The sequence below is a fragment of the Netta rufina genome (assembly GCF_964035555.1).
Source record: "Netta rufina genome assembly, chromosome: 1".
NCBI lineage: Eukaryota > Metazoa > Chordata > Aves > Anseriformes > Anatidae > Netta > Netta rufina.
This window is the reverse complement of record NC_140123.1, coordinates 68,190,146-68,213,697: the sequence shown is the minus strand read 5'-3', so window position 1 is coordinate 68,213,697 and position 23,552 is coordinate 68,190,146. Positions and strand designations below refer to the sequence as shown.

The following is a 23,552-nucleotide window of genomic DNA, read 5'->3' as shown; positions in this document are numbered from 1 at the left end:
CCAAGCACTATGAAAATCCAAGTTTTTTGGTGCCTCTGACAGCATCTCTTTCAAAAAAATGAGAAAAATATTGGACAAGGAGCCAGAAACCATCTAAAAATGGGAGTTTGCTTTCCTGACAGTCTCTGGAAAACTTTATTCCATCTGGCCTGTGACAGGCATGCTCTGATAGCCAGTGGCTCCAGTGAAAACCCAGCCACTCTACAAGAACAAGAGATCTATGACTGCATGTCAGCGTGCCACCTCTTCTTTTTGGGGTGGCAGTGGGACCGAGAAAGGAGAGACTGGGGAAAACAGAATTGCACAAAGACCCTTACAACCCCCAGGAGTGTTTCAGCAGTTCTCAGTCGGTATTGCAATACTTTCTCAAGGAAAGCCGCTTACTGCGTGCTACAGGGAGCGCTATCTACAACATAAAAAGCAGCGGGAAAGCTTTGCAAGCTGTTATTTGTCTAATCAATCAAGCGGGTTCACAAATATGTTAAATTTCAGGCCATTTCCATGACTGGAAGTAGAACATATTGAACTAAGGTGACTGTTTTTAAAGAAAAAAAAAAAAAAAAAAGCAAGCTGTAATTTGCTCAAGAGCTCTATGGTGGTACAGCTGCTTGTCTCCAAAGGCAGATGCATCAGACGACACAAATCACAAAAAGCTGCACGACCTTTCCATATCAGCAGCAGGCAGTCGAGGCTTCCCTCAATCTGCAAATCGGCAAAACACCCCGGTAATGGATCTGTCTCAGAGAGAAAAAGATAACCAGCCACAGACCTGGCACAGAAGGCTTCGCTTTGCCACGTTGTAGGCCCGATTTATATTTCCTGCTCTTACCAAACTGAACTCTCGAAACCTCTCAGCCCTTTTGTTCACTAAATGGGAACAGGAAGAGTGACTGCCTTCTGACACACCGACAAAAGGCTTTGTCTGCCAACAAAGCACCGCACACAAATATTCGATTAGCAGAACGGGTAGGAGCAAGAACAGGCACCTGACGGGGCAGGATCTTTCCTCTGTCCAACAGGGAGATATTCAAAATGTTGTTCAAATGAACGGCGTCTCGCTGGCAACACTCCCAAATCCAGCAACACTCAAGTTGGTGGCCCACCCTGGCGATAACCCTTCCAGTTTTCCTCTTCCAGCCCTTGGGTTCCTCCTCAGCGCCTCACCCAAAAGCAAAACAGCCTGCACGTCCTGACAAAACAAAACCAAACCTTTCCAAGTGCTACAAGTCAAAGGGTCCCACAGCAAACATCATATTTTTCTGTATGCACTCTGCTGAAAAGCTATGGAAATGCCAGTAAATATGTGAATCTGTGGTAACACACTGCAGTAAACAGTACTTCAGGCACTGCACCACCAAGTTGCTCTACAACTCACTCCCATTACAAAAATAAAACACGGCAGTCGCTGTTATGCCAAGTCAGCAACAAGCCTCATGAATTAATTCCTACTACACTTGCAGCAAGAACATTGATCAGTTTACAGGTTGACACAAACTAGAAAGCTTAATGGGCAGAGAGAGACACATCTTGTAGGAGACACCTCTGTTACAAGAGAGGCTCTTTGGTTCTCTTACACAAGGTGTAAAAATAGTTCTGCACATCCCCTGAAAGTCGCTGAGATGCTTTTTGCGATCCATCAGATCATGGTATCATAGAAATCAGGATCTGCTACCCGATGGCAATACCTGTGCTGACCTGCACTTCACTCCCACGGGGATGCGTGCAACTTGTTTGTTAGACCATGCTTGATCTGTAATATCCAAGCAGCTTACAGGCTATCACATCTCTCCTTCCTCTTTGCCCCTCACACACAGATACTCTTTAAACTGAAATCCTGCTGTGCTAATACATGGCAGACTGAATTATTTCCCATGTCAGGCAAAAAAGGAAAGCCTGAATTCCCTTAGCAAGTCAAACAAAACTCTTCCTGCTACACCGGCATTTATTTTGGTGATGATTTTCAACATCTTAACACTGACACCTTTGTTTGACAAAGGCATGAATTCCCATTTCGTGTGGGTCTTGCAAAGCCTATATGTAAACACAGATACTCAATACTGTGACACAAAATGCTACTGTCACTGTACAACCACCCAGCACCCAAGATACACAGATGAGAAATACAGAGTGGCGTTGACTGAGAAAATCCATCACTTTGGTTGCCCTTTAGCAGTGACTCCGGTGCTCAGATGATATCTCCATGAAGCAGACCCAAGCACTGCAGCTGAGGAGAGGAAACATCAGACCAACCACAAAGGCATGGCCAAAAAGCTTTGTCCATACAAAAGAGACATTAACAAGGTTTCCTGAAGCCGCCCATGCCATTTAGGCTTATAAAAAAAAAGGCAAAATGTTGGAACAAGCTGAGGTAATGACTGGGTGTTGAAAAACTGTGTGTAGGTACAAATCATATTTGTAACCAAAATGTCAAACTAAGTGATGATCAAAGAAGGTCTCGGAAGAATTGGCCCAAAAAATTAAATCAAGTGTGTTTACAAATCAGATTCTGATTTTCTGTCTTGAAACTGCCTAAACGTTGATAAATGGTGTCCTTGAAATGTTACAATACATTATCGCGGATGACTACTCCCCATAAGCTAATTAGCTGCCTTGTTCCTAAAGTGAAATGAAAACCTTTTATAAGCAAGTTATGATGAGTTGTAAAATCTGAAGCAGAAAAGTAATCAACCATGCAAATCATAGAATAAAGCAGGATACTGTAAATGCTAACAACAGACACGCTATAAATAAAAGCTGTTAAGAAAACTGCTCAAGGTCAAATTTCATCAGCCCTATTTGAACGCTTCATCCCGGGCCCTTTTTGTTTAAGTCATACGTAAAGCAGGATGAAGTTATTATTCTGACGTGACTAGGGAGTGTGTAATTGTTTAAAAATATATTATTCTGTGGAATTAAAGATGGTAAAGGAGGGTAATCCTACTGACCACAAAAAAATAGTAATCCATGCTTCATGAAACAAAAGCCGAGATCCCCAAAAACAAGCGATCGAATCATTCTCCTATCTCTAATCTCGTTGCTCAAACTGGCCAATCATTTCAGCAATCTTGTATTTCGATCTACCCAAACAATCAGCTAGAATTACTGCTTATTGCCCTTGTTTTCCACACAGAAGTATTTTCGAAAAACGCTTATTCCAGTAGAAGAGCACCTTATTTTTAAAGAGAAGGTTCCACAGCTTTTCCTAACTTAAAAGCCAAGCAAACCAAAAACCTCCAGGAGTATTATTTTTTCCACTGTAGCTTTTTCACGTATCGCACTTCAAGGCGCTGGGTAAACAAACGATGTTTTCTGTTCTGATCCTAATGGCACTGGCACAAGTCTCAAGTGCTTGCTTTGAAAATAGCAGGGCCTGATCCAACCAACATCCAGATACTTTTGTTTAAACATTCCTTTGCAGCAGGAGCTGAAGATGTTTTTACTAAAAATTTTAACGCAATCCGAGTATAAACATTTGTAATATCACCTGGTAAAGCTTTTCCACTCCGAAATGCAAACTTCAGAATCAATTTACTTCTAAACATTCTTCTGAAGAAGTAAAAACACTCCTACTGGCTCACAAATCCCACTTATATGAAGCAGAAAAAATGGGAAAGCAAGGCAACTGAAACCTTCAGAACCCCATTTTTGGTGTCTTTCATATTAAGATGTTTTTGTATTTTAGAGATACTAAAAACGCTGCAACTTGCACGTCAGAAAGGAGGCACAAAGTAGTGCTTCAGGCAGGTTGTTGCTAAAAAAGCTCCCGAATAAAACATTTTCCTGGAGGAAAAACAATCCTGAGCAATCAGAAAGACGAAAAAAGCCAAGTAGAATTGTGAGAACTAATGAATGTTTTACTGAAGGGGTATTTTAAAAGCTGAATGTAGCAGCCAGGGACAGCTTTAAATGTCTCCAGCTGCACAGGCTCACCTTTGCCTCTATATACAAATCATCAAACCAGAAAGGTCAATGGAGAAGATTTCCCATACAGGTATAAAAGCCGCTACGACACCACTCTCAAATGTCAACTGATGAGGGCTGACAGAGGCTCTGAGCATTACTTCAGACGCAAGGAATAAGAAGAATAATGGATCAGAAAACTCAGGCAACCACAACTAAGGAGGTCAAGTCAACAGAAGCATATGGTGCTCTGTCTGTGCATTGGCTTCAGACAATGAGGATAATTAAACACATGATTTGCTTGAGGAGAGTAATTGGCAGCACTTGATCTGGTCTTCCTTTAAAAAGAAAGAAAAGCAAGCTGCAGTGATGGAAAATAATAATAATAATAAAGAAACCTCACATCTGCAATTGCTTTCTCCTGCCCTGACTGCTCACCTAAGTAGCATTCACTCTCCTTTGCCTAATAAACAACTGTGCCCAGGACTCTATAGACAAATTAATCCTCAAAGGTTTTTAGGTTCCAGCTTTTAAAAATAAATAAATAAATAAATAAATAAATAAACCCCCCAGTGCTAAGAAGCACTGTCAACTCTGCTGGCATTTCTTCTTTAAAGGGAAAGCTATATAAAAAGGTCACTGAAATCATTTGCTAAATCAGTTCCACAATAAGCAATCAGCATTTAACACCTCTCTAACCCCGAACTGGAACAGTAAGGAATAAATATGAGCTTCAGAGAGTCTATTCCCAAAAGGCAAAGCAGACCAAGGCAAAATATTCCAACTTCTGCTTTAGATATATACGTATAGCTCAAAAAGTTCAGTTCAAGAAATTAGTAAGAGCTCAGATGAGCATGCAATCCATTGATTTTATGTGAGTTGGATATTAACTCTTCACAGTATCAAAAAACAAAGCACATTCCCTTTAAACAGCCTTCATCAAAAACCTCCACTTCAGCAGTCCCTGCCTGTCTTGCACGAGACTCGCAGTGTACAACCAAAACCGGGAAGTGGTCAATAGCACTGTCACAGCACTGCCTCCGAAACGCAATTTGCAGGGACAGCTGTTACAAAGCTCATTATGTCGTGATTATTTTTTGAACTAACTACTAATTAACAAGCCACGCTACAACTGACTGAAATGTCCTGCAGAACTACTACTGCTTAAGCAACACAGAGCTCCCGTTGGGGCTGGCATCAGGATCATAGCACTGGAACCCTCTTGAGATACAGGATGCACTCCTGGCAGTGCTGAGGGACTGAAGCACCTGAGCTGAGAGCACTCCCATTGCATGCTTTTTATTCTGATATATTAAACCAAATCCTTGCACTCTACATTTCTGCAGAAATATGCTAAGTAGGCACTGCATCCTGTTGGTAGGTTTGTTTCCATCCTTGAGCTCACATACCTTATTGGTACCAATATAAAAACTGCATCTTCTTAAAGCTACCAAATAGCTGGTTGTTCTGCTTTCTAACCAGAGGTAGAAAGAAGCTGTAACTGCTTATGTAGTTCCAGCAGAGAGTGGCTTTATACCAACCTGTGTGGTACTGCAATTCCTTCATTAAATGTAGTACCCAACACTAGCCCTGGTACAACACCGCTCTCTCCCATCTGACACAAGAGAACAAGGGACAACGCTTTCACCTGAAATACTCAGAGAGATTTGCTGGCAGTGAAAACAAATGTAATCACCTGTAGGTAATTCAACCCCTGTCAGTCAGCTGGAATTGAAGAAGTCATCCGTGGCATCTCGTGTTCCTCCTCAGACCTCAATCATCCAGGATATCCAGCCACTTTCGACAGACAAGTACACATACCCATACTGAGACACCTGATCAAAACATGAGTGCTGTCGAGTGGTCTCAGATTTGTGGAGTGTTGTTGATTTGGTTTTAAACATAAAGATATATATCACGTATCCATAACACACACACATAGATATAATCTCTGCAAACCACCTCTTCATAAGCTACTGAACTTCTATTATCCCAACTTTTATTATCCCAACCAGTGTGCACAAACAGTTAACCAATTTCCAAATGAATTAGGATCAGAGAAAGCCTGAATGACTACCAGTCACTCACATCGTGGTAACAGCCAGTCATTAACTGAATCTGCATCCTACACTTCTGCTTGTAAAAAATAAAAGATCTTTTGCATATCTCATGCCCCCACATCAACTCTCTGCTTTAACAAATACAGCTGTAGCTATATCTTAAAATTAAATGAAGTTTTAGTCACAGCTTACTCATTTTATTGCCTGCATTCATGATGTAACTCGTATTAGAAAACTCAAAATGAACTAATCCCAAATCAGCTTGCATTTCCCTTCTCCAGCTCTCATTGCACAGCTAAACCCCGTTGTTATCGGTATGCACCGTTAAATACACAGCTGGAACCAAAGCCGGCCAGCGCCTCCCGCGGCGCCCAGAGCTGAGGGACCTCCTGATCCAAGCCATGAAATCAAAAAGCCTTGGTTAAGAACCGAGAATAAGGTGAGAGTTTGGTCCTTTGTGTTTGGGAAGTATCCGTAAGTTTTAAATAACTGTAATTTGGAGAATATTGATGACAGAGTTAAGTACTAGCTAGCAGGAGGATTACAATAGACGCAGACAGGGCTGTACTTGGAAAAACACGGAGCCAGGTACTCTGGTTTAGAGACAACAATCACGCTATAATTACAGCATTAAATCAATTAAAAATCCAACCCTAGCTGGACCCCTGAAATTAGTTTGATCCCAATTCTAACGTGGAATCAACCCACCATTTTCTGTCATTGTTCCCAGACTTCACTTCCACCTGAATAAAAGCAAGCACAAGGTTAAAAAGCCTGACGGTGGGGGTAGGTGACACGTTTGATTTTATGTCATGTGCAAACGCTACAGCAACCAACGTATTTCAACAGCTCGGAATTTCAATCATGGCAAATTAAGCTGTAAAAGAAAAGGAAGGGTCTAAAAGCAGCAAGGATCACGTTTTCACGAGGTTAGAGAAGGTGCTGCTTGGTTGTGAGTTCGACTTGATTAAAGGCATCGGAATGTATCACTTGAATAAGAAGCTGAAAGATTGTGCTTTTCACAAAAAAAAAAGTACAAAATATTCAGTGCTGAAGTTAACACTTCAGTTTAACTTTCTCAAATCAATGGGTTAATTACACATATGTATATTTTTTTTTCTTTGCACTGCTCTTCATCGGTATTGTTGAACCTTAGTTTGCAATGCTACAGTGCCACAGGGAGACACGGATCCTTTAGTATTTCAAGCGAGTTAAGGTTTCATTTTTTAAAAGTGGTCATTTTTTAATGACAACTTTCAGACTGATCTCTTTGGTCACAAGGAAGCAAACACCCTGTGAAGGTCTAGTCCAGTGCAAGAGTTACCAGAAGCAGAGGTGTGAGAGTCTCATTGCTCCTAGGCCATTCCTGCAGAATATAAATGAAGCTGCTGTGCCACTTTTTACCTGCCTGTGAAGAGCAGAGCCCACGGCGTCAGCCACCAGCACCACAGTTTGCCTTGCGCACCACAAGTGGCAACACCCACTTTATGAGAAAAAGCTCAACCCTCAGCTTCCTACACTTAATTTCCATTTGTAAAACGCGTCTATAACCTCGCAGAAAAGAACCCAGCAAAGCTGCCACGAACGTCCTTTTCCTTTCTGCTGCATTTAACCATGGTACACACGTCTACAAACAGCAAGACGTGCACGAGATTAGGCAGAGATAAGAGCAAACAGCTTATGCAGAGATCTGCACCAGACCCAGGAGGCTCATCTCCACTAAGACAAAAAAGGACCAGGCACAGAACTGCACCCGTGAGCACAATCAGAAGCAGTTTGCTCTCGCTCTGAAGCAGGATTTAACCGGCAGCAGCATGAACAACCAGAAAACAACATTCATAATTTGTGTGCAGACGTCTGCTTGAGTGTCAAATGCAGCAGCGCTCCCTTTGTCACCTTGCTCTCAGGTATTTTCATGTGACCTGCGAGAGCCGAGATTGCGGGGTGGGGAGGCAACACCCAAAAACCAACGTAGATACTGCAGCCGTGCAAGCTCCACTGATTTGCTTTCCTACAGCTGCTTCCACACCTTCTCACTGCCGGGAACATGAACTCCAGCTGCTCCCCAAGGCTCCTTCCCACAGCCCAGGTTCCTCCCTTCCTCTGCCTCTCAGGTAGCTGCAGAGAGCAATGAGGTCTGCCCTGAGCCTCCTCTTCTCCAGACCAAACACCCCCAGCTCCCTCAGCCGCTCCTCACAGGACTTTCTCTGTCCTATTCCTGTTTCCTCAGCACCTGCAGGAATACAGTGCCATCGAGAACACCTAATTTGAACCTTGGTGGTGTGACAGAGGGAAAAGGATACGGCGGCATGTCCTGTGACAGAAGGAGCAGCAAAGACATTTCAACTCTTGAAAAATGTCAACTGCAACCTCCTACTGTCATCACCTAAGTAAACAGTTTAGCAGTCTGACTTCACTGCAGAACAACTTAGTCATCGGGACCACTTGTTACAAGATACCGAACATATTATGGAACGTATTATGAATGTTCTATCATATGTCCCCACATAGGAACATATTATGACTGTTCCAGCATCCTTTTCCTGCATGAGGGTGAACTCTCAGCCTTACCCAATTCAAATCTTTGATCACTGCAAGCTACACATCGCTCAAATACCACAAACCCTGAAGCAACTCATCCCCAGAACACAGGAGAGTGAAGTCTTCTGTCCAGTTCCAGCTCATTCCAAGATAAAAACTTTGTCAGACTACGTCAGATGCTGTTAGTTTTAACGCAACACATTGTAAATACAGGGCAAAGCATGAGTCTATTTTTAAGCGTCTCTGTGTGCTATAAAAATGCCCATTTATTGCAAACAACTCAACTGCCTTCTCAGTAAAGCAGCGTGCAGGAGGAAAACAAGGGAAAATGAGCCCTGACCTAATAAAGGTCATCTCTAGGTCTGGATGTGCATGCCCCATTTCCATCAGGAGAGAGCAGCTATTACGCCAGCACGCGGCTTCACGTGGGAGCCGCAGAAAGGTCTCACCTATTTCTGCTTCGAGCCTCCCCGATCACCAGATACATTTTGCACAGCAAAACTGTTTAACCCACATACTTACAGGCTAACAAAACCCACAACACGTGCACCCTGACATGCTCTCCTGAGCACGATTTACGGCGAGCAGCTGGGCAGTGGCTGAGAGCTGACCCCTCCGGGTCATCCCCAAGGCACAGGATCATCCGGGTTTCCATCTAGAAAAAGAAGTCATGTCCAGCAACACCCAGGCACCCCAAGCCTTCTCCAAGAATCATCACTGATATCATCTGCTCAGGCACTGTTGAAAATTCAGGGCTCAACTTTTAAGGTGCTTTGTGGTCTTGGATGGATGAACGCAGCTGCAGACCGACGTGGCACAGAAAACAAAGCACGCAGGAAAATGAAACCATGATGCAGGCAGACAAAGCAACTTCTCCGTTCTGACAACCTGAAAGCCTTCAAAAATCATAACATGATTTGTTGCTACCACATTATTGTCAATAACTATCTGGGAGCCTCCGTACATGTAAACCGAGCCACTTACTTTAAATCAATCCTTTCCTCCGCCTCAGAAACCACAAAGCATGTACTTACAAACCAGAAACTACAGCAAGAAAAACTCGTTTCCTAAATTATAGGAAGATTAGTAATGACAGGTCCACAGCTAACTGTTTAGCATTCTCATACATTAGGAGAAAATCCCTCTAACAAAAGGTAACAGCGATCCAGAGAGCGCTACCACCCCACAAGGAACAATGCTATTCCAAGAGCTGAAACTTGTAGGAGTTTGTAGCAGCTTGGGCACAAAATGCAAGTCCTGTGGAAGTTTGATTGCGAGATGGATGGGCAGCACGACTGGGGAAAGCATCTGCACGAATAGCCGGAAAGCTGCATGAAAGCCAAGGAGACAAGCAGAAAAGCAGCTGGAAGCACAGCTCTAAAAGAGCAGCTAGAGGAACTGCTTCTCAGGCAGAGACCAGCTGGATAAAGCCTTGTGCTGTGAGCAAGGAAACCGCTTTCCATTCCCTTTCTGCCGTGTTCAGGAAAACAAAACATCGTGCATTAGAAACAGAACTAAATTATAGACTTCAAAGTGTCTCATCCTAAAAACGAACAGCTTCCAGGATTCTAATCCTGGAGATGGCATCGATAAAGGAGAATGCTTTTTTGTTGCCCAGGCAGCAAATAAAATTGTGATTACACAGCAGGAACAGGGTTATTGAATAAGATACTACTCTAAACCGTGGGGGTAAGGGAAAAAAATGTGCACTTTAAAATAAAAACAAGCAACTCTGAGATTTTTCTAACAGCATATTTTAAAGGTTCCTAGCCATAGGAATGTGAGCAGACATTAACAGGGAAAGGTGAAGTGAAGCTGCTAAAATGCAAGCAAACATTTTGTGTATTTTAAGGGATTGAATATTTACAATAATTAAGGGCAACTCCTGCATATCTTACGCAAACATTGCTATTAGTAAGTAATGAAACATGCTGGCACATCAGTCCTGGCACAAGGAGAGAGAAATTTAGCCAAGGTCAAGCAGACTTCGTAATAACTCAGGTTATAAAGGTCTTCTAGGGGTCACCTAGCCCAACCCTGCCCCCTCAGATCTAGTTTCAGCAGCACAGCTGGTTCAAAGTGGGATCGTTCCTGCCAGCTGTGCACCTCCCCACCTGAGCTTTGTTGTGGGGTTGTCACACTGTAAAACCCAGCGAGACTCATCTTTTTGTGCTAGCCCTAGCCTCCAGTGGTCTCAGACAGGCTACGGGTGCCTGACTCCTCATCACCAGCGTAACCCGTTCTTGAAAATGCTCGCAAGGGATGTTCTTCACCCCTCCCAACCATCTACTTCGGTACCTAACTGTACTTGATTACGTCCTTTCTTTTTGCAAGGACTCCTAACATATTTGAAAATTATCTTTGTCTCTTCTCACACCTTCCCTTTGAGCAATGCCAGTACAAACTCCTTACTGTACTTATTATTTCGATCTTTGAGCTCTTGTTGCTTCTTTGAACCCTACCCAGCAAATGTCCTCTTCGCAGTGCACCGTCCAGAAGCAGAAACAGTGCCAAGCAGAGCAGAAAGCACACTTCCTGCATCTTGCTGGGGTAGCACACTTTTTTTCCCTTACTTCCTAGGCACCCCTTTTCTGCTCAATTTCCTTCAACCCCTGCAACAACGCGATGACTCACGGTCAACATATGACTTACAGTAAGCTGTCATTCCTAACCAGAACCCTAGCACCACGTCCCTTCCCCATCCTGTATGCATACGTTTGATCTCCTTCTGCCTTACTGCGCCCTGCGTCTTGTCTGGGGCTTGCTCCTTTCCATCACCCAGATTCGCTACCAGAAATACCAGCTGGCACCAAAACCAGGAGAGATCGCTGTGAAGCCCTTCTCACTCACTTCAAAACATGAGGATGCACCTATTGGTAGCTAATCTGGGAAGACAACATGAACAAGAAAATAAATACACGCAAATGCATCTTATTAGATCAATTTGTGGAAATGTATTTTATGTGGAGCTGTTCTCATGAGCAGCTGTGCCAGATGCAGTGGTCTTTCCTGGGCTGGCTAAATCACTCCTCTGCTAGTCTCTGCGTGAGAGCAGCAGCCGGTGCTCCGGAGGAGTCACGCAAGCACAAGCGACTCAGGCTGGAGAGCTATTAAAAGAACCCACGCAGAGCGAGCGCGTCGACTTTCCCCAGCTCCGAGGGCTGGCTGGCAATCAAGAGCAGCGCCTCAAGCTGTTGGCTGAGGCCGGCCGTACGAAACGCCGGCGGCAACCGCATTTCAGAAGCCCACCGGCTGGCGTGCCAGCAGAGCTGGCGGTTTGCAAACAAGGCAGGAGGACGGAGCTGTGCTGCAAAAGCCCCTGTGACTGCGATTCTTCCCGGTGCAGCTCATTCAAATCCCCGGTGCCAGGAGTTCTGTAATCCATACGCCAGGCTGTCAGCTCTAGAGACCAAGCTCGGCACATATTTCGGATTGAAAAAACAGAGCAATGTCCGTGTGCTGGTGTTAAGAAAAAGGAAACACCTATTTCCTTTAATTTTCCGTTCCTGGAAGATTTGCAACAGAATTTCCAAAGGAAACCAATACTTCCTTGCCATTAAACAGGGAGAAAAAACACCCAACCCTCTCTTGCCCCCAAGCAAGCTATCCAATACACATTGCCATATGCATATTTTACTTTAGCAGCCCATTTTTCCCCTTCCCCTACCTCAGCTCTTCCCAGTTAGTAGCCCACTTAGCTTTTTTTCATTGACCGGCCTTAATTCGCCTCGCTGGGAAACAGGCACGTAACTGAAAATCAGAGCGTGCTGCTGGTGGATTGTAACCAGCATTTACCCAGCGAGCAGCTTCTCTTAGGACCAAACCATAAACTACAAAGGGTTATGGTCACAAAGTGCTAACATGTATCTCCCAAATTGCTATTCTGCATCTGAGGAGAATGTACACATAACCACTGCCAAGAAAAAATAATCCTCTCCTCCCTGCCCTATTTCCTCCGTAGGACTTTTCTCCCTCTGGGAATTAATATTCCTGGATCTTACTCCAAAGTTTTCCATCACTGGCTGATACTTTTGTTTTAGGTTAAGTTAGGTTTTCCTATCCTTTTTAAGCGTAGATACTTTTCAGCACTTCAGGTTAGGGTGGCTGAGACTCAGTGGGATAGTTCTGTTGTGAAAGTAGCCAGAGGAGAAAGACGACAGCAGTTTTATACAGAGCCCCGAACATTTTTCATTCTTGCTCCAAAGGAGAGAAAAGGTGGGGCTTGACACAAGCCACCAGTAGCTCCTACCATCATTACTTAAGGATGAGGAAATGTTCAGCAAACTAGGAAGCTGGTTAAACATCTCCTAAGTCAAAAGTCTTCTCGGACATCTTTCCATGTGGATTTAAAGCAGCGTACCAGCATCAGCTGTCCTCACAGCGAGGAGGTTTTATGGTTACAACAGCCCTGGAAAAGCTGTAAAACAGCAGCTTTTCCAACAATTCGAGAATTGTTGAAGCTTTTCAAGAATTCTTCCTAAGAGAAGAATGTTTTTACATAGGCAAAAAGATGGCACACACTGCTAGCTTGAGACTGCTCTGGAAATGACGTAGCTTAGGCAATGCTGAAGGGTTTTCACAATATTATTCCGTACACGTCCTCATCACTTCCAGTAGCCAAGTGCCTTCTGAAAGTGACACAAGACACTACCAACTACTGTCTGTCTCCAAGAACAAAGCACGCGTACTTTAGACAAAAAGCTGCTGTGCTTTTTTTTCCCTCTTAAAAAAAAAAAAAAAAAAGGCAGGATGAGAGCAGGACTTTCACATGGGAAGCAAGCGATGAGGTTTGCTGAGGAAGTTCATCCTAACATGCCAGCCCTAGGAGTTCTTTACCTTCTTTACCAATTTCCATGCTCTGGTGACAAGCATCAGGAGGCTGCTGGGCCCCAGAAGCTTCTCCTGGAGCATTGCACTGGGCACATGAAATATCAAAGCACCAAGGCTACGCTCTCCACATGGCAGGCAACAGCTTTGATGCAGTTTTTGTGAGCGGTGCAACAAGTACAAAGCAGTATTTTTACTGGTTGGATCATCTTAAGAGCAGTGCCTTTAGGATAAAAAAAATCCTTTATTTCTGTAGCTCATAAATGAGGTAGTGAAGGCCTGTGAGCAGGTCAGTAGAACTAGAAAGCATGATTTAGTCAAAATAGCTGGTGTTAAGCACAGAGTTAGCACTGGAGTAAGAGGAAAAGGAGGAATTGCCTCAGGAGGATTTGAAGGACATCTTAAGCCAAACTAGCTCTGAAGTAACAGCAGATTCATTAAAACTTCCTTACATGCACCCAGGTAATCCATTTTGGTATGATTTGATTTCCAGTCCCTGTTTCACTTATGAGCTAACCATAGCACGTTTTGAACATCCAAGAAGCAGCCTTCCAGCTCCTGTTCACAAATCTCACAGACAACTGAGGTTTTTCCCAGGTGTATTCAGGGCCCCCTGCCCTGCTTCCTTACAGCTCCAGTGCTTCTCAGCACCGCAGGGCCTGCAGAAAGAGCCCAGGATCTTGCCCTAATTTTGAAAACACCCTCCAGAGATGAGAAGTAGCTCAGTCGGCTTTCTTCAAACATATCTTTAAAAGCAAAAACATGTAATTGGCTGTTTCATCCAAAAATAGCCTCTGCCCCGTGAAAGGCTACTTACATAACTCAGCCAGGGGGTCGGCTACAGCCATGCTGTTGCCAGTGATGGCAGCTCAGGGTATTTCCTTCAACTGCTAACAACTTCCCAACACATCCACAAAGCTACTAAAGCTCTGCAGAGACAAGTTTTCTGGACTTTGAACAAGTAGGAATGCCTGTATCACTTTGAAGTGCCTAAATCCTGTCCTGCACAGACTGAGACCAGGTATATTTACTAGAGGAGGACAGGATATGCAAAGGCACCACGTCATCCCAGTCTTATCAGTCTACAAGTGGTTCTGCACTTTAAGCAGCAGTCATCCAGGAACTTAGTTCAATTCAAATGAATCACCCGAGGACTGGATTAGGGTTGTTGGAATGGAATTTGGTTGGTTCTGATGGGAAGTTAATGATTTGTGGTTTACCTTTTAACTTTTTTAAATGTAAATAATGTTTTCTTTCTAAGCATAGATTTACTTTGCTGGCCAAAGACTGACAAATACCTATAAGAATCTAATGCATGCCATATCACTGTGATGAGTACCAAAAGATTATGACCATAATACCTGACATTTCATAGCCTTTCAGTCGATGGGAACAGCAAGCACCTTATTTGCTTCTAACCGAGCCACTCAATTTACAATGAGTGAGAGAGTCATCAGTGAATTAAGAGGCCACCATGCAATGCTTATTGAATAATTTAAAAGTGTTGGGAATTGGAAGAAAATATGGATTCTTAAACATATTGTTAGTGTCTCAACATTTCCCATTGATGTGGAAGTGCCTTGGAATTAAAATGTACTGAAACGAACTCAGATCTGCTTTTAGACAACCTGATTTGTATTTTGTTAACTTGTGCAAATTAAAACAAGTTTTAAAAAAACAATATTCTATGTATAAGTTTCTCTTTGAACCATAAAGTTCCCTAGAACATTGTAATTTCATAACTGTGATTCATAATTAACACTTTACTGATAGCTTGTTACACAAATGTTTATTTAACAGATTAGTCATAATGCTCAGAAGAAAGATCTGGAGGAAGATAAACGCAGAACTTTTACACCACCATTAAGAAAGTATCGATTCTGAGCATTCAGATGGAACTAAGAAAGTATAAAAAAATAGAGCTGTCTGACCAACAAAAGTTTGAATTGTCACCAAATGCTGTATAATATATATAAGTACTTTCCCAATAGTGGATTTTTGTTAAAGATTGTGCTATTCTTTGGCAAAAGAGAGCAAGACCTGTAAACTACGTCAAGTTAAAATAAAAGCATGAAAACAGACTTTCTTATATCTGTATCTTTGCTGAAGTGAAAGCAAAATTTTTCTGAGGCTCCTCAGTAAGAATCAGTAACATGAAATTTAACTAGAGAATGTGTTATTAACCAAAATGAATAAAATACTACTTAAATGCAATTCAAATATTCTCTCATCAGTGGTTTGCACTTCTAAACTTTGTTGTCCAATTAAAAGATCTGTGTATTACCCCAAGCTCAAGAACCTGACATTTTTACTGATCCTTACATTCAGAGGACAAGCCTGCCAACCAACTGCTACAGCAGCGACCAGACCACAAAGCATCTGCTTCTCCTACAAGTGTCAAATAAAAAAAACAATATGCCACAAAACTCATCTGCTTCTTTGCAAAGGATCCTTTTCATTCTTAAGTATAAAAGACAGGTTGCAAGTTGCTTGTTGTAAAACTGACAGTATTTACAGAAAGACTCAGCCTCCTCTTACTGGACCTGAAGCAAAACTGATGATAACATTCTCAGCAGAATAGTCAGAACAAACCATGTAGCAATCTCATTTAATACAGAATGTGTGTTTCAGGATGAGTTGATCTTTGAAGGACAGTCTAGTATTTTTTCCAAGAGATCAGATGTTTATAATGGAAAAAAAAAAAAAAACCTTCTTCTAGAAACCATTACTGAATAAGTTTATTTGCTTTACTGAAAGACAGAAATCAAAACATTTCACTTGCAGTAAACAGTCCTGACCATCAGAACAACTCAATTTTCCAGAGCTCACATGAAGTGCAATAAAATCAAGAAACACATTTAAGAAGGTAAAAAACTATTACAGACAACAGTTACTCATAAAAACATGTGCAGTCTCATGGAATAGATACATTCCCCATTACGCAGTCAATTTGTTCATATTACTTTATTTCTCACACCATACTCAGACAAGAAATATTTTACATTTCCTCCAAAGACAGCAAGAAAGAAAAAAAATCTCTGGACAATGCTGCTTGGCAGTTTGCCACTGCCATCACCGAATCATCAGGGAAGACAGAAAGCTGCACCAAAAATAACATTGTCCAGCCTGGTCCACTGGCCATATGTTACTTGGACAAAAAAAAAAAAGAAAAGAACATCTGTTTTTCCAACAGCCATAAACCAAGAAAAACAAAACAAACTGTCCAGCCTTCCTCTCTAACAGCAGGATTTCTTTCTCCTCATTTATTTCTCTTTATATACATATATAAAAGTCAGGATCCCTCCAAGTTGATTTTCCTGAATCTACCAGCAGGTGTTAATCCCTCACCAAGGCAATACCTTCTGGAGCAGAGCTAGTCAACGAGCAGTTTATACATTGCTACCATAGCGCAGCAAAGCACACGCCTGTACGATTCATTCCTCAGCCATACAGCCGCGCAGAGGTCAGTTTGTTTTCACAGCCCTTTACTTACCTTTCCCATTTTGCCATGCAGTATACCAGGACAAACTGAGGAAAGTAGTGATGAAAACTAACACGGTGGCCACAGTTCCATTGCGGAGCCTCATCTCATTTCACCATCACACTTGTTTATGTCCTGTTAGCGATTAGGGCCAATCAGTTGGGCTTGCTGCAACAAAGTCAGCTCAAGTCCAGCAGCAGCAGCACAAAACGTAGCTCTCACATAGCAAAGGAATCACGAATCAATCCATCCCGAACTGCTGCAAACTTTCTTGTAGTTCTCATAAATTCAGTTTTTTTTCTTCTATTCCTGTTTAAAGAAAACAGAATTTTAATATTTAGACCAAAAATATTTACAAGTGTCCCCCATGTACCAAAATAGAGTAAAGAAACACTTCTGTGTGCTCGTTACCGTGGCTTACATGCAGCCCTCTTGCACTGCCCCAGTCTCAGCCCAGGGAACAGCACCTGTTACATTAGTTCATCCTTTTTTGTTAGATCTGGCTGTACCTGGAGGAGCTGCACATCACCTGAATGTGGTTGTTGAAGGACAAACACCTCTCACCTACATTACGATGCCATCACCAACCCAAGGCAAGCTCACACCTCGCTCCGGCGGCGCAAAAGGGATACGGGAGGCTTTTTGGGAAGCCGGCAGCTCAGAGCCCCGCTGCTAAGCACTGCCTTCAGCAAAGCCTCTCCGAGGTCAGCGAGCAGAGCCCTGATGCAACTGCAGCAGCGGAAACGCCCCCAGCGAACCGAGAAACCAGAGCTTTAAATAGCAGTTACAAACCTATACCATTCATCTCTCCCTGCGCAGTGCAAAAGCATCTGATCCATCCACAACCATTTTTTTTCCCCCTCGCTTAGCTGCGGGGAAAGCACAGACAACGGCCACGCAAGCAGAGACTGTTCAGCCTCTCAGTAAGAGCTCACAGAAACAGCACGGTGTGACCGCACCGCTCCTCTCCCCACCACAAAGGGCCAAGGGCAGCAGGCAGAAGTCAGCCACAGCTCGGTTTCACCCCAGGTGGAGGTTCCAGACCAAGGGACCAGGAAATCCCCAGCTGGCCGAAGCCAGCCAGCATCTAATCACGCTGTCCTAAGCAAGCAAGGCAAAGAGAAGATGGAAATAAATTAACTGATGGCCTGCTTTGAAGCTGGGGGTGTGGGGATTTGATTTACAGAGAGCTGAAGTATCATTTACAGTAGCCCAAACATTTGATGTTCTTTTAAGAAAGAAAAGAAAGGGAGGCAGTTTTTTCCCCACCACAAGCTACATCTGATACCAGCATGCTATCCAGCAGTAAATAAAGACTTACTTTGGACTTTCCTTACAAGCAATCTGTCACTCTCCTGCCTGGCTGCATTTAGAACAGGGAAAAGCACTTCTCCTCGTGCTTGTACCTTGAGATTCCAGTCAAGTCTGAACTGCTCTCACCAGGTTTGTACCACAGCACGCACTGCTTGCACCCAAGAGCTTGTAAAACAAGACACAACGAATAGGCCTGGTCAACAAATGAAAGGAAGGGAACCACAAAGTTACGGAACTACATGCTCTTGCATTTGTGCAACCTGCATCTTGTGACCAAGGCTCAAAGTGTTTGCCTTCTGACTACGATTACCTCATATAATGATGCCAGTAGCACGCTTTGTTCTGAGGAAGTTTATGCACAGACAGGTCGGTGGCTTTAAACTTTCCCTTATAGGTACTGTGTGATTTTGAAGTTTGAGAACAAACACAAGCACACGTGAAGAGGCCAAAGCAGAGAATAAAATTAGTAAGAAACCAAGTAATGGAATAGAAACTGTGAAAGGCTTTACGGTATGAGAAACCTGAATTTAACACAACAAAAGATAAAGACAGCTGAGAGACCTAAAGAAAGGTGGAGAGCACAGCATGCCAGGAAGCATCATCATCACCAGTACTCTGAACAGGAGATGGCCATCATAAATGCCAGAGGGGCAGGCAACAGTAATTAGGTCAAAGACAAAAGCCTGTACGAACTTTCAGAGCAAGGGCAGGGAAAGATCTTAAAAGCCCTGAGTTTCACAAGGCCTGTCTGCAGGGCAGGAAGTGCAAAGAGTTCAGGTGATTCCCAAACTACCAGAATAAGCGACCGGGCTTCTGACAGCGACACTGACAGCCTATGCTGCTGAAATAGCTCTGGAGTAAGGATGCCTGAACTGTAATGTACGTTCACTGTGAGTCTAGCAGCAGCCAGATCTCTCCGAAGCAACTCAGGTGTGCACAAAGGACCGGGCTGCAAGCTAGGGGGGATTACCCCCAGAGGGGGCAAGAGACAGCTGGTCCAACGTGCACACAGAGAGGGCAGCCAGGAACGTAAAAATGTTAACTGATAAGAGAAGGAGAGAACTGCCTGACTTGGTGGGAAACCTGAGCATCACTTGTACGTTCGCAGCAAGAACAACCGAGAGGCTGTGAGCGGGGCTCCTCAGGAAAACGCAGCCTAAAATAATTGAGGAAAATAATTACTTAGCAGCGATATAACCCGGTTAGCTATTAGCTCACACCAAATTGCATCGCTGTGCTGATTGCCATGGCTTTGTGAGCCGGTTCTGTGGGGTTTTTTTCCCCTTTCTCCCCCATCGCCGTGCCCCCTCTCCCTCCCTCCCCTCCCGGCGCCGCAGCCCGAGCCCTGCACGGAGCGAGCACAGCCAGGCCATGCACGCACCAGAAGCGCCCCAGCCCTTAAAAACGGAGCCGGTGAAGGCAGCAAAACCCCACAGGGACACACGTTACCTAACCCCCGGGGTGCTTCCCAGCCAAACCAAGGCGATGGAGCCGAGGGGCGGTCCGGTGTGAGGGCGCACGACCCCAGGAGGCTGCAATTTACCCCGTGAGGAGGACGAGAGGGGTGTCACGGGCACCAGCTCCGCAGGTGAGCGGCGGGGACTGCCCCAGCCGCCAGCCGTTAACCGGCGGCCGTTAGAGACCGTTAGCGACCGTTAGTCCCGTTCGCCCCACAGCAGCAGCCCTCAGGTGGTCCGGACAGGGAGATATCTGCCCAGCTGCCGGCTCCGCGCTCATAGTAAAGCTAAGAAAGAAATAAAAAGCAGCGGTAGGGGAGAAGCGGTGCCCGGCGCTCACTCACCTGCGCGCAGCGTTCCGCCGCCGCCGGGCGCCAGCCCCCAAATGAGCCCTCGGCGCCCGGCGCCCGCCTCTCGTCAGCGACGCCCCGCCCACCGCCGGCGCGTCAGCCCCGCCCCTCGGTCGCCAATGGGTGGTGGAGTCCAGAGGCGCCGCCCATTGGTCCGGCCGCCTGTCGCTCCGCTGGGTGCGTGGGTATAAATGGGGCGGTCTCGCGAGGACTGACTCAGTTGCGGTGGGGGTCGGGGAGGGAGGTGGGTGATGCGGTGAGCGCTCCTCTGAGGTGTGGGGCACTGTGGTGGAGGAGGCACAAGGAGGGCTCAGCACCCCAGCACTTCATTATTTGCTGCACTGTGGGTAGCTAGGGGAGGTCCAGCCCCAACCGTCCCCAAATTTGTGGTGTTAAACACACACTATGTTAATTTCTCGTTTGTTGTGCTCCAGAAGTTGCATTGAGCAGTCATGTCTTTAGGGTCTCCTCAAGACCAGTGTCTTCAGACTGTAGTAGGATGCTCTGTACCTTGCAAGAATTGCTCTGTACACTCCTAACTGCTTAAGCGTCCAGCCCTTTTCTGCCTATCCCTCTTTCCTTGCCTTCCACCTAATTCAGAAAAAGTCATTGCTTTCATTTAAGGCTTCCTCACTGGGTGTTGTGGGGTAGTTCTCCACTCAAACTCTGTAAGCCACACAAAAATCATTAGTTACTCTGCCCTAAGAGTGACATTTAACAAGTCTCCATGGATTTTTTTGACCAAATCTTAACCATGCTACAGTATCCTTGTCCATTCATTTACCTGCACAGTGGTTCTCTGTGATTTTTTTCTTAAAAACTTGCAAAGAGGGGCTCATAGCAGCTAAGGGGGAGGGCAAAAAGGAGCATGTGAGAAGTTCCCAATGTCCTCACACCTGAGCTGTTCTGTGATGTTATTCATGGGGTGCTGAATTTATTGTGCAGTTATGTGCTTTGGTCCTCTTTTTTTTTATAATGAAGTGATGTTTTAGTGTAAAAAAAAAAAAAAAAGATAAAAATCAGTACGATAACTTTCAAAGACTGGCGTGTGCATGTGTACACACATCTACCACAGAATTTTCAGTGGAGATCCCAGCAAGCCAAAAACACTGAAGCCAGCATTGTTTGGCTTTAATAGATTAGCGTTGCTTAGGGATGCGAATTTTTGCATTTCTGTGCTGGAAAAAAACAACCGGTGGAGATGTTTTCACATGAAAGTGCTCTTGTCAGGAGAGATCAGTCTGCTGAAGAGCAGGATGTGTTACAAGATGAGTTTGATGACATTTATTTGAGTAGGACTATCTCCTGTTTTCTACTTTTTATTCTTTCCCTGATTGAACGTTTGCATTAGAGAGGTTTACCAACCGGACCTTGACAGGATCCAATTAACTACTAACTTCCATGAATCATAGTGTAAGCGATAATGTGCTTGTTGCTCAGCTCCTCTGACATCTACCCCTGGAGTTAGTTTCATGAGAAGGAAGGCAAAGTGCAGGAGGGAAAAAAAAAAAAATCAACATTGCCCTCATCTGACCTACTGCAACACTAAACAAATGCCTCCTGGCATATTCCATGGCTTGATGCATAGAAAAACTGCGTGGTGAAGGAAAATACTGCAGCTGCCTGGGAAAAGGATCTGGAGCTGTTTGGCTGACACACTTAAATGCTGCCAGGTTCAGGCTCACTTTTTGGCCTGAACATTTTTTAAAATGTTTAACTGGAGAATCAAATGGAGTCTGGAGCAGGTGAAGCGCTTCCAAACTTTGTGTTGATGTGCAAGTGTTAAAGGTGCAAATGCTATAGCAGTCATAGTAGGGCAGAAATTGTTTTTAAAATATAGGAAATGTAAAACTTTAGTGAGACACTAAACACTGGGACAGGCTTCCTAAAGAGGTTGTTGATGCCCCGTGCCTGTCATTGTTCGAGAGGCATTTGGATAATGCTCTCAAAATAATTTAACTTTGGTTAGCCTTGAAGTCAGGCAGTTGGGATTCAGTGGTCTTTGAAGGTCCCTTCCAACTAAACTGTTCTACATTTCATCACTGGAAAGATTTTATGCTGTGATATTTTTGATAAGGTGTTACCTAAGTATCAGTAAAGACAAAACAGTGGAAGATGCTCTAGGCCTGCCATAATTTCATGTGTACTGCAGTAACTGTGGCACACCTGGTCAGTCTGCTTTTATAGGGCTGCACAATTGTTGGCATTCATAAAATCCAGAGCTCTTTTTATCCAGGCACATTTCTGGACTCGTTCAGAAGCACAAAGGTGTTGTTGTTCCTGCATTTCACACCACCAGTGCTCTGGCTTTCCTGGGCATTAGGAAAGATGCACAAGAGGCAGAGGTGTTTGACAGTGGGCAGCAAAAGTCTTAACAGCGGCTCGGCTGAGAAATGGCAGGCCAAAATTATCCGTGTCTACCCACTGGTAATTGAATCCTGTCTCAGAGACAGGATTTATCCACTGTTTGGCACTAACTTGACACTTGTTGTTTAATGGAGCAAACACCTTGTGACTCTCAGTGCTTCTCCCTCCATCTCACCCTGGTTTTCCCTTTTTCCCATCTCGCAGGCAGTTTTGATGCTCATAGAAATTCAGATCTCATTACATCTTTATAGACATAAGCCAAAACAAATGAATGCTTCAATGGCTGAGCTAGTTCGCAAAAAAAAAAAAAAAAAAAAAAAAACATTTTTTGTTTTGTGATGTTGTAAACTTGTTTTGTGCACAAAGCTGCTAGATGTACAGTTCGTGCATTAATGTGTGGCTTGTGCAGCATCTATTGAAGTGTTAATACTCAATAAATAAAGGGATGAAGAAAAATACATTAAAATATGATTGCACATGCAAATACTCCGTTGCCAAAAAAATAAAAGGAAAACAAGAGCCCCATTGAGAACATCTTTATTCCGCCTTTTCTATGACTGCCTTCTGAAATAATCTCTTACATGTTGTGGTGCTGCTTCTCAGCACAGAGCTGTGTCTCACCCAGAAGTCAGGCATGACAGTGCCCTGTGGAAACCTCAGGACTCCTTTTCTGTAGGTAAATTATCAGTCCAGTGGTGTGGGAGAGCAAATAATTTGTCCATGTCTCTGGGGGAGGTAGGAACAGGGCTGAACCTCCAAACTCATTTTCTCTTCCCTCACATCAGCATTTCACTTACTGAGGTGGTAATAATCTTTGAGCCAGAAATGCCTCTGCCATGTCACAGAATGGCCGAGGTGGGAAGGGACCTCTGGAGATCATCTGGTCCAACCCCCCTGACAAGCAGGATCACCACAAGCACATTGTGCAGGATGGCATCCAGGTGGGTTTTGAAGATCTCCAAGGAAGGAGACCCCACAGCCTCTCTGGGCAACCTGTGCCCATGCTCTGTCACCCTCACAGTACAGAAGTGCCCTGTCATATTCAGCCAGAACCTCCTGTGCTTCAGTTTGTGCCCGCTGCCTCTCGTCCTTTCGCTGAGCACCACTGAAAAGAGTCTGGCCCCATCTTCTTGACACCTTCCCTTAAGATATTTAGATACGTTGATAAGATCCCCTCTCAGCTTCTCTTCTCAAGGCTGACCAGTCCCAGCTCTCTTGGTCTTTCTTATAAGAGAGGTGCTCCAGTCCCCCCATC

General features: G+C 44.2%; 1 protein-coding gene across 3 annotated transcripts in view; it reads right to left on the bottom strand.

The window, feature by feature from the left end:
- Positions 1 to 19,956, bottom strand: part of MGAT4A (alpha-1,3-mannosyl-glycoprotein 4-beta-N-acetylglucosaminyltransferase A) — a 68,469-nt gene extending 48,513 nt beyond the window's left edge. The window contains exons 1-3 of one of the 3 annotated variants that reach the window (XM_084297753.1): positions 19,925 to 19,954; positions 17,032 to 17,118; positions 16,822 to 16,944 (exon numbers count right to left, since the gene is read on the bottom strand). In XM_084297753.1, coding sequence (XP_084153879.1) covers positions 16,822 to 16,915 — 94 coding nt within the window. In that variant the 5' untranslated portion in view covers positions 16,916 to 16,944; positions 17,032 to 17,118; positions 19,925 to 19,954. Of the gene's footprint in view, positions 1 to 16,821; positions 17,119 to 18,130; positions 18,143 to 19,924 lie in introns of those variants that run through there. The other 2 variants (XM_084297751.1, XM_084297752.1) reach the window with 2 other exon arrangements.
- Between the last annotated feature and the right edge of the window lie 3,596 nt (positions 19,957 to 23,552).